Genomic DNA, 11,939 nt, shown 5'->3' on the forward strand with positions numbered 1-11,939 from the left:
GGAGGCCGAGACGGGCGGATCACAAGGTCAGGAGATCAAGACCATCCTGGCGAACACGGTGAAACCCCATCTCTACTAAAATACAAAAAACTAGCCGGGCGAGGTGGCGGGCACCTGTAGTCCCAGCTACTTGAGAGGCTGAGGCAGGAGAATGGTGTAAACCCGGGAGGCGGACTTTGCAGTGAGCTGAGACCCGGCCACTGCACTCCAGCCTGGGCGACAGAGCGAGACTCTGTCTCAAAATAAAATAAAATAAAATAAAGGGCATCTACAAAAAAACTAAAGGAAATGTGAAATCAAATGATGACTGTGTGAAAGCATTCCCTCTAATATCAGGAATCAGGTAAGGATGCCTGCTACTAACAATTCTTTTGAACACTGTACTGGATATCCTGGACTGTTTAGTATATCAAGGAAAAGCAAAATAAAAGACATAAGAATCAGAAATGAATAAGCAAAATTGCCATTATTCATAGATGGTATATTTGTCTGTTTGGAAAGCATTAAAGAAACAAATTATTTGCGTTTCAGCAAGTTTTCTGGATATAAAATCATCAACCGAAAGGCAATTACATTTGTTTTTTGTTGTTGTTCTTTTAATTGCTTTCCTTCTTTTTTTTTAGAAAAAATTCCTCATTGGAAGGAAATTATATTCTATACACCAGCAACAGTTAGAAAATGTAATTTTAAGAGATGCCATTAAAATAACAACAATATAAAGCACCCAGGAATAAATCTATCAAAAGTTTTGCATGGATGGGGTGAGGTGGCACACACCTGTAATCTCAGCACTTTGGGAGGCTAAGGCAGGCAGATTTCTTGAGCTCAGGAGTTTGAGACTAGGCTGGGTCACATAGCGAAACACCATCTCCACCAAAATACAAAACGTTAGCTGGGCATGGTGGCGTGTGCCTGTAGTCCCAGCTACTTGGGAGGCTGTGGTGGGAGAATCACTTGAGCCCAGGAGGTCGAGGCTGCATTGAGCTGAGATCATGCCACTGCACTCCAGCCTGGGTGACAGACTGAGACCCCATCTCAAAGATAAAAAAAAAAAAAAGTTGTCCATGACTGTTGTGAAACTTTATTGAACTACATTAAAGATGACCTAGGTAAAGATGACTAGGTAAGTGGAAGTATATACTATATTCAATATTAAAAAGATGTTAGTGTTCTTCAGTTGATCCACAGATTCAATGAAATTTCAATAAAAATGTCAATAGGAATTTTTTAGAAACTTGATGAATTGGTTCTAAATTCATATGGAAGATTGAGGGGCTAATAATAGCCCTTTCAGTCTCAAAAGAACCAAACACAAAATCAATTCAAGGTGGATTAAAGACTTAAATGTGAAAGGCATAAAACCTTAAAACTTAAAAGCCAATATATGGGAATGTCTTTATGACTTTGGGATAGGGAAGAATTTCTTAAAGAAGACATACAAGAAAAGCAGAAACAATGAAAGTAATTGATAAATTTACCACATTAAATTTAAGAACTTAGGTTTTCAGAAAAGACCATTAACTGAGTAAAAAGGGTAGCCCCGAATTAGAAGAAGACATTTGCCAAACATAATTAAAAAGAATTAGGATTTGGATATATAAAGAATACCTAAAGAATCAAAAGAAAAAGACAAACAATTGAAAATTTGACAAAAGGCATGATTTAGGCATTTCGTAGAAGACAGAACACAAATGATTCATAATAATGTGAAAAGATGCTCAACCTCATTTGTAATCAGGGAGAGAAAAATTAAATTTATAATTAGATATTATTTCATACTGGTCAGACTGGCAAAAATCTTAGGCCAACTGATGGTGAAGTTATGGAACAGTGTGCACGGCTGCTTGAAGTGCAACTTGGTATGACCGCTCTACTCAGTAAAGTTCAATAAATACCTTGTGACCCAGCAATTTCACTTCTTGGTCTAAATCTTAGAAAAACTTTTGTACATGGACCCCGGAAAACAAGTACTAGAATGCTCATAGCAACGTTATCTCTAAAGGCAAAACTGGAAAACTCATATATTCACCCCCAATAGAATGGATAATCCTTCTGGAGTATATTCATACACTGTAATAGCATTGCAGTTATAAAAATGAATGAATTACAGCTGGAGCCATTGTCAAAGGTGACTCTCAAAACCATGAGGCTTCTACATGAGACTGTGTTTGCAGGGTGTGCCAATGGGTTGAGTAGGCGCTGAAGTCTATTCCAGCTCCACTGGCACACGGATGCTTGGCTATCAAGGAAGGATTTTTTTTTTTTTTTTTTTTTTAAACTGCACAAGGTCTCCCTACAGGTTAGCTCTGGACAAACAAAATCATAATGTTGACTAGAAAGACAAGTCACAGAAGTATACAGATTCTATATTATTCTGTTTACATAAGTGCAAAATCAGGTAAGACAAAATAAGGATGCATGTGTATGTGGTGAAACTATATAGAAAAATAAGAGAGTGAGTAACACAAAATTCAGAATAGTGATCACTTCTTAGGGAGTGGGGAGCACCCAATTAGGGAAGGTTCATGACGGGGTTGGAGAGTGCTAAGGTCATGATAATAATAATGTTCTATATCTTAGGCTAAGTAGTGGGTACTCAAATATAATGTCACCACCCTTTGTCCTATGCATGTATGTCTAATAAAGCCCTTCTTGGCCAGGCACAGTGGATTATGCCTGTAATTCCAGCACTTTGGGAGGCCAAGGTGAAAGGATCACTTGAGTCCAGGAGTTTGAGACTAGCCTGGGCCCCATAACAAAACTCTGTCTCTACAAAAAATAAAAAAATCAGCTGGGCATGGTGGCATGCACCTGCAGTCCCAGTTATTTGGGAGACTGAGGTGGGAGGATTGCTTAAACCCAGGAGTTGGAGGCTGCAGTGAGCTATGATCATGCCACAGTACTCCAACCTGGGTGACAAAGCAGGACCCTGTCTCAAAAAAAAAAAAAAAAAAAAAATTCAGTTATTATAGATTATCTAAGGAGGGTATTGTTTTTGTTTCTGTTTTTTTTTGAGATGGTGTCTTGCTCTGTTGCTCAGGCTAGAATGCAGTGGCATGATCATGGCTCACTGCAGCCTTGACCTCTTGGGCTCAAGTGATCTTCCTACCTCAGCCTTCTGAGTAGCTGGGACCACAGGGGCTCACCACCACACTCCCAGCTAATTTTTTAATTTTTTGTAGAGGTGGGATCTCCCAATGTTGCCCAGACGGGCCTTGAACTCCTGGACTCAAGCAGTCCTTCCACTTTGGCCTTCCAAAGTGCTGGGATCACAGATGTGAGTCACTGCATCTGGCCAGTAACTGATTTTAAATAAAAGGCATCCCAGCCAAATGTACTACTTGGAGAAGAAAGGATCCCAACCACAAGGTCAGGACAGTGTAGACTGCCGGGGGCCCAGGCCTGAGGGTCTGAGTCCTAAGTGGTTGCAGGAGGATAAACCTTTACTGGCTCCTGTGCAGTGAGCTGAGAGGACCCCAGAAGGATCCTTCAAAAGTGCTTCATGAAAAAGCAAATTAAAACCACAAGATAATACTTTCAGAATGGCCAGCATGGGGGAGAAAATGACAGTACCAAGTGTCAGCAAGAATATGGAGCAACTGGAATATTTGTGCATTGCTGGTGAGAATGCAAAAATGGTACAGCCACTTTGGAAAATAGTTTAGCAGTTTCTAATAAAATTAAACATATTATTAATGTTATCTTGCAATCCTACACATAGGTATTTACCCAAGTTAAATGAAATCTATGTTCACACAAAAATCTGCACACTAATGTTTCCAGTAGCTTTATTCTAATTGCCAAAAAACTGGAAACAACAGAGATTTCCCTCTACTAAGGGATGGATAAACAGAGTATGGTACATCTATGCAAATGGAATACTATGCAGTAGTGAAAAGGAATGAACACTGATATAGAGATAACATGGATGAATTTCAACTGCACTACGTTAAGCAAAAGAAACCAGATTAAAAAAAGACTACATATTGTATGATTCCATTTTATGGTGGGAAAGACAAAAGTCTAGGGACAGAAAACAAAGCAGAGGTTGCCAAGGGCTGAGTAGGAGAGATGTTCAATACAAAAGGGGATGGGGAATTCACTGGGGTGATAGACCTGTTGTAGACCTTGATCATGATGATAGTTATTAATACATGACTGAATGGGGTTGTCAAAATCCACAGAAAACTATACACAGTACACTACAAAGAGTTTTATTGTATCTAAATTTTACCTTAATTTAATTTAAAAAATCCCGCATCACTCCAGAAGATTTCTCGAAAAAAAAAAAACAAAAAAAAAAAAAAAACCCAAAAAACAAAAAAACTCATGTTCCGGGGACCTTGATGCCCAATGACAATTTCATAGCCATGTAAAATTTTACCGTTTTCACTTTAACCCTTTCTCCCGCTAGGCCTGACCCTGAATGAGGAAGCACAGGAGCTAGGGAGTTAAGTAGAAAGACGAAGAAAAAAGGTGACCTCACCCACCATCAGCTTTGCTCTCCCTGCCACTGTAGGCTTGCAGCTGAAGCAGTGCCAGATCGGGGGGAGGGAGGAGAAACTCTATATCGTATAAAAATTGAAACTTTGCTTATTACATCAAGCTGGACCCTCAGTTGCAAAAATGAGACTGTTCGTGCACCCAAGAGGCCAGAAAAGCTATGGGATTGGCCTAGATTCAAATGGGGGCATGGAAAAAACTCAGCTCCCAGAGGGGTTTTAAAGAAACAGTGAAAGAATAAGTTGCTTTATGATCACTCCCTATAGAGTCGTTTAATACAATGGTTACATGCAATCAGTGTGCTAATTACAAAGGACTCTTCTCTAATCCCTACTTGTGCTAAATAGGGAGCTTCTTGTATTCCAAATGAGTGAGATTGTATTAATATAGCTGAATAGAATATTGTAGAAAATGGGCCGGGCACAGTGGCTCACTCCTGTAATCCCAGCACGTTGGGAGGTTGAGGTGGGCAGATCACAAGGTCAAGAGATCGAGACCATCCTGGCCAACATAGGGAAACCCTGGCTCTACTAAAAATACAAAAATTAGCTGGGTGTGGTGGAGCATGCCTGTAATCCCAGCTACTCAGGAGACCGAGGCTGGAGAATCGCTTGAACCAGGGAGGCGGAGGTTGCAGTGAGCCGAGATGGCGCCACTGCACTCCAGCCTGGCGACAGAGTGAGATTCCATCTCATACACACACACACACACACACACAGTGAGATTCCATCTCATACACACACACACACAAACACACACACACACACAAAGAATATTGTAGAAAATGGGTCCCATATCCTAATGATCCAGCACCAAAATATATTTCCCTAGGAAGTGAATTGGGACCACCTACAAGCATAAAGCAGCAGGAAGTTATGCTTCTGTGATCTTAGAGGCATTCACTTAGCACAGACACCTAGTGATATAAGATGCCCACTAGAAGGAATACTTGTCTTTTGTTGAATGACTGAATGAATGTAATTCCAAGATGCAAGTAGGAAAAGGAGAAACAGGGATGGCTTTTCTTGCTCAAGGCTTGAACTGCACATTTAATTAATTATAATCATAATGATTTTATTGATTGAGCCAGGGTCTCACTCTGTCACCCAGGCTGGAGTGCAGTGGCACAATTTCAGCTCACTGCAGCCTTGATCTCCTAGGCTCAAGTGGTCCTTGCACCTCAGACTCCCAAGTAGCTGGGACCACAGGTGTGCATTACCACAGCCGGCTAATTTTTATATTTTTTGCAGAGACAGGGTTTCGCCATGTTGTACAGGCTGGTCTCAAACTCCTGAGCTCAAGTGATCTGCCTGCCTCAGCTTCCCAAAGTGCTAGGATTACAGGTGTGCACCACCATAATGATTTTATAGAGGAGGAGCTTCAGAGCCTGTGACAGTGGATCGAGTCTCCCTCAGCTTAATCAGGGTACTGAGCATCACCTAAAGTCAGCCAATAGAAAGCAAATGGGCTATGGGCAACCCAAGGAACTATAATTAGAAACATCTCTGTATGAAACACAAACTAGAAGAAAATTTTGTTCAAATTCTCCATGGAGAATATTTTTATTTATTTATGTTCTTCTTGCATACTCTAAAATGCACAGTGTGAGTTGCCCTTCTTCAAAAACAGTTGTGAGCCTGGTCACTTTATCTGAGATCTTCAGAAGGTCTTCGGAAATGTTGCCTTAGGTTTCAGCTAAGCGAGTCACAGAGATTGGTCATCAACTACTACAAAATTACAGGAGATCTAGTTATTTTCCAACAATTACTAGAAAAGCATTGAGAACACCAGACGTACAGCCAGACAGAGAGGGTAAGAGAAGAGCAGATGCTATTTAAGTAACAGGATTTCCATATATATGACTCTATGTACAATCTTAGAATTCTTTTACAGACAGTAAAATGCTTAAATCATTATTTTAAGGGCACTCTAATATAAATACAAGTCTCACTAATTTTAATCTTTTCTCTTTGGCTCACAAATGCACGAAAATACCATAAACAGTTTTCAGAACTTACTTCATTAATATATAAATAAGATACATTACAAATGGGAATAAAATACAAGACGCCTCTTTAACATGGTACATCTCTGAATATAAATAAGCAAATATTTCATTGACCTACAATTAAACAATCATTGAAATCATGACACATAATCTCCCCCTCCTGCCACCAAGGTCAGACAACAGTAATTTACACAATCTACACAAATTAATCTCTAAAAACACAGCCATAGTACACCTGTAACAATGACTCTGCTACTATTTTCCCTTAACAGAATGCTAATGGGGAGGGTGTGACTTGTCATCTGGTGGTGTTTTTTCTCATCCATCAGCACTTCAGATGGAGAAACGCTGACAGTGAGGTCGATTCTCACCAACAGCATTTCCCTCGGCCCCTAGGACATGGCGTTTTGAAAAACAGCTTTCCTGGAGTTATTGGACAAGCTGGTTGGCAGCACATTTACCTCCTCGGTAACTGCTGAAGGTAAGGTGAATTCTCTTGGAGCGGGAAACATGCTGTGGTCTATTACTAAGCCACACTCACTATACATGTATATAGAGAGGTATGTATAACTGTACATATATACTCTGTTCCTAATGTGCAACTTTTTAAAAAAGAACACTATTTCCTGCTAACTAAACAAACAAGCTTTAAGTAATGTTTTAACAATATTCTTCAAGATATTATGTTTTCCCTCAATGAAATGGCCTATGTGTTTCAACAACATAAAGAGGTTTGTTCTGGAGTGCCGGAGGGAAAAGGCATTCCCATAAACTCATGTTCTGCGAAGGGTGATTACAGATCCTGGCCCAGTCTTTCTATCTCCTCAATGAGGAAGTCAATGTCAGACTGGGTAGCGGCTGGGTTAGAGATGACCATCCGGAAGAAGTTGGCCTTGTCCCCCTGGGGCTGGTAGCCAACCATGGTCGTGCCTGACTCCATCATCAGGGCTTTGATTTTTGGAGCCACCTTGTGATGGAAAACACAAAACAAAACTCAAGACTGATATTAATACCCTCTCTTTTTAACAATTCGACCCAACTTGCATTTTACTATTTGTGTTTACAATGACATAAAAGCAAAGAAATATTTCATATCCAGGAATCTTTGGGGGCTAATATCAAATGACTACCTGGTCACGAGTTCCCTCAGAAAGTACCGTGCAACCGAATTTTGAAAGTCAGTCATGGAACAATGATAGTAAAATAAAAAATGAAGACAAAACCAAAAAACTCTTATAGATAACACCACAAATTCGGGATTTTGCATAACTCAGAGCCCAGGATACTGCCTGGCACATAGATTGTGTTTAACAAATATTTGTTAAATGGTTGGATGAATTAAATGTTATATAAATTAAATATAATCTTAAGAACCCTGGATAAGATGTAAACTGGATATAGAAAACAGCTAGAATGAATCAGCATTACAGTTTGCTTGAACTTAAAAGGTTATTGTAACAGACACAGTTTAATCTAGAACATCCCTGGGAATATGCACATTATTCCCTTATCCTGCGTAGGGCTACTTTAATAAAGAACATCAACCAAGGACAAGGAGACAAGATGCATCCTTTAAAAGTTCCTGTGATAACCACAGTAAGGGGGTGATGCAGGCTCAAGAGGAATATAACAAGATGGCTCTCCACCACCCCATTACTAGAAACCCACCCCATGGCTTTATTTTTTATATTTCCCCCACTAGAAAGGCACATTGGAATGAGGATGTCCTGACCAGCCAGAGAAATTGCAGAGGATTAGATGAAACACAAAGCGAGTCTATACCTTGTGTAGCTTTTCCCGTCGTTGAGGGCTGTCCGGCACACCCCTGAGGCTTTGTGGAATATACCAAAAACAGACGTTTGTGTGCTCAGGCTGCAGAGATTTTAACAGACAAACAAACAAAGAAAATTATGATAACTTGAGAGAAAACTGTTCCCAAACCAATATGCATCCTTGGTGGAAGTCTCTTAGACCAAAGAAAGAGGTTGAATGTTCATCTCAAAGGCAATGTTACTTCCACACTAGGGAGAACAATGCCTCATTTATCCAATCATATCTGGCAAGAGAGCTGTTCCCTACAACCAATTTTCTAGGTAACTAAGGTTACCAACTTTAAACATTAAAATGTTACAAATAATTACATTTGGGCAATTTTTTAAAAAAGGTATCCATCTATCCATCTTGTCATATAGAAGATACTTGAAACATAGTTTATGGATGCTGAATATTTTATTTAGTTTATTATATTGATACTGAATCTTTTCTTGATGAATCAGGACTATCATAATAAACATTAAGACTGGTTATATCAATTAATAGAGTTGCTCCTAAAAAAAAAAACCAAAAGACTGGTTCTACAGCATAAGGTAAGGCCTGCTGAGATGCCTCAAACTGTTTAGTGTCCCTCCTGTAAAGATTCCGTGCTTTTTGAGTTCTGTGTATTCTTGCTATAGTTTTAAAGTTTTCTTCCTAGTTGCTGTTTGCCATTACTGTGCCTGTCTCTAATTGATTTGAGATATCACATTTGTTTTTAATCTGCTATTAAGAGTGTTTAAAGTAGTATGTAAATGATCAGAGCAGTGTCATTGATTTTAAACTGCCTGGGGCTCTTTTTTGTTCATTTGGTGATTCACATGTGTTCCTAGTAGTTTAGGTTGCCTGATAAATAGAATAATGTTGACTGTAGGCAGTGTTATATTATACTGGCTTATAAGTGGATTTTCTTTTATTCAACACTGGCTCCTATTCCATCTTTCTTTATTCAAGTGTGAGCTCCATTGGGTCAAAGAAAGTATCTGTTTTGTTCAATACTCTAGAATCTAGGTCCTAGCAGGAGGCCTGGCACACAGTGGATACTCAGTAAACTCTGACAGATACTTTACTGTGTGCAGTATGCACATGAACTCAGGGCAGAGACAATTTTATCTTGCTCTCCTCCTTATGAATCTATGTTAAGTAGAATCTCATTTTAGAACAAGTCTTGGAAGGTAAGAATATACCCATCCTATAAGCTTCTTGGAAATGAAAACCGCTTTATCATTTTTTAAAATTTCTTTTTATAAGTTCTATATTTTTTTCTTATAGAGACAGGGTCTTGCTATGTTGCCCAGGCTGGTCTTGAACTCCTGGACTCTAGCAATCTTCCTGCCTTGGCCTCCCGAAATGCTGGGATTACAGGTGTGAGCCACCATGCCCAGCCTGAAAAACACTTTGTCATAAAGGTTCAACACAAAACAATCTCAAGAATGATGAAGGATTCAGACCTGTCAAGGAAAGACGTCTTGTCTGCCCAAAGCTGGCCAAGAACAACACAGTTTTAAAAGACATAAAGGAAAAAGTCATCCCAGTGCTACCAGAAGAAAAGTTCATAGACATGGTAGGAATTAAAGAGAGGAATTAAGAGTGCATAAGAATAAAAATTTTGAAGCAGTTTCTGACAATGTGGGAAAATCCGGCTTCAGGAGCTTCCCTCAATACTTTTTCTGGAAATACTGTGTACCTGGTCCATGATGATTACCTACCTCACCATCGAAAACCATCTCAAATTCTTCTCTGTTTTTAATCTTGGCGTAGAGGTATTCAGCCAGTTCCAGGCATTTGTTGATCTGGTTTTCAAATCCCACTGTGCCCTGTTTTAAAGAGAAAAGTCATGTTTGTGGTTGCGTTTCCCTGTGATGAGCATTTGAGAAGGCTATGCCGTCCCTGTCTATGGGAAATATACAAAAAAGTATTTTTGGAGATGGTTAGGAAGAACAATCTAATCAAATATGTACAGCTTTTTCACAGATGTGCATGGAATAAATGATGTGTGCCTGCTTCCTCTTTGAAAGGCACTCCAGTCTTTGGGTAGTTATTCTTAACTGGACTTATGCCTGATTCTGGTTTGCTTTAGGATGGTGCTACTCAAAGTGTCATCTATGAACTGAGGCCACTCCACAACTGTAACCGGTCTACAATCAAATGAGTGTAGAAATTGAGATTAAGCATAGGAAACTTTTATAGCAATTGGACAAAGGGATTTTGTCTATTGACTCTAATAAAAAATAGTGGCTTGTTCTTTGTATGTTTTAAATTTCATTTTCTAACAATTCATCTTTAGGGTACTGGTCCATGATAGGTGAAAAAAAAAAAAAAATAACTGGTTCTTCAGCATAGAAACTTCAAAAGATACTGCTGTAGAACTCATCTTCCCCAGCAGTAAGTCCTTGTGAAACATGTCCCATGCCCTCTCAGGCAGGCTACCTTCCACATAACAGTGTCATACCTTTTAGGTGACAGGCAGGCAGGCAGGCAGATGGGGAAGCCATTGGTCTCAGTATATGCCCCGAGATTGCAATAGTTACAACTATTGACAAACTGGTTGAGCATGAGTTTCAAAAGCCGGCATGGCTGATTAATAACAGCAGTATGAGGGTTGTTGAGTGGGTCGGTGTTAACAAGGAGAGCAGATGCACAAGGCTGGCTATGGATTGCTAATGGGCCTGAGCAAAGTCCAGCACTGACAAAGCATCAAGCCTCTCCAGGTAGTGTAACTGCTGACCGTACACCCTAGTCAGTCCACTTAGGAATGAAGCCTGTACCAGGGTCCCATTTCAGCAACCAATCACTATGGAAAAAACCTCCAGCAGATGGTTCAAGAGGTTATTGTTAGAAATGAAAAAGAAGACACAAATTACTGAAACAGGCTATGTGATCATTGTATTTCAAAATGACAGAACTCCTTTTTTGTTGTTGCTATTTATGGCTTTTTTTTTTTTTTTTTTTGAGATGGGGTCTCACTCTGTTGCCCAGGCCGGAGTGCAGTAGCATGATCTCAGCTTACTGCAATCTCTGCCTCCTGGGCTCAAGTGATCCTCCCACCTCAGCCTCCTAAGTAGCTGGGACCACAGGCATGCGCCATCACACCTGACTAACTTTTGTAATTTTTGTAGAGATGGGGTCTCACTTTGTTGTCCAGATGGGTCTTGAACTCCTGCGCTCAAATGATCTTTGCCTGCCTTCACCTCCCAAAGTGCTGGGATTACGTGCATGAGCCACCGTGCCCAGCCTATGGCTATTTATATGTTTACAATTCCTATGATTACTTTGTAATAGAAATCAAATTCAGACTATTTCTATATTAAGTCAAAACAGAACTGGGTGTGGTGGCTCACGCCTGTAATCCCAGCACTTTGGGAGGCCAAGATGGGTGGATCACTTGAGGTCAGGAGTTCAAGTCTAGCCTGGCCAACATGGTGAAGCCCTGTCTCTAGTAAAAATATAAAATTAGCCAGGCATAGCGGCGCATGACTGTAATCTCAGCTACTTGGAAGGCTGAGGCAGGAGAATTGCTTGAATCTGGGAGATGGAGGCTGCAGGGAGCAGAGATCGTGCCTCTGAACTCCAGCCTGGGCAACAAGAACGAAACTCTGTCTCAAAAAAAAAGGCC

The 11,939-nt window shown here is 40.1% G+C and overlaps 1 protein-coding gene across 1 annotated transcript in view; it reads right to left on the bottom strand.

Annotated features, from left to right (window-relative positions):
* Nucleotides 1–6,035: 6,035 nt before the first annotated feature.
* GAD1 (glutamate decarboxylase 1) overlaps nucleotides 6,036–11,939 on the bottom strand; it is a 46,515-nt gene continuing 40,611 nt past the window's right edge. The window contains exons 15-17 of the mRNA XM_017862371.1: nucleotides 10,033–10,140; nucleotides 8,294–8,383; nucleotides 6,036–7,478 (exon numbers count right to left, since the gene is read on the bottom strand). Coding sequence (XP_017717860.1) covers nucleotides 7,305–7,478; nucleotides 8,294–8,383; nucleotides 10,033–10,140 — 372 coding nt within the window. The 3' untranslated portion in view covers nucleotides 6,036–7,304. The remainder of the gene's footprint in view (nucleotides 7,479–8,293; nucleotides 8,384–10,032; nucleotides 10,141–11,939) is intronic.

This window comes from Rhinopithecus bieti, unplaced genomic scaffold, assembly GCF_001698545.2.
Source record: "Rhinopithecus bieti isolate Rb0 unplaced genomic scaffold, ASM169854v2 scaffold_63316, whole genome shotgun sequence".
In the NCBI taxonomy this organism is placed as follows: domain Eukaryota; kingdom Metazoa; phylum Chordata; class Mammalia; order Primates; family Cercopithecidae; genus Rhinopithecus; species Rhinopithecus bieti.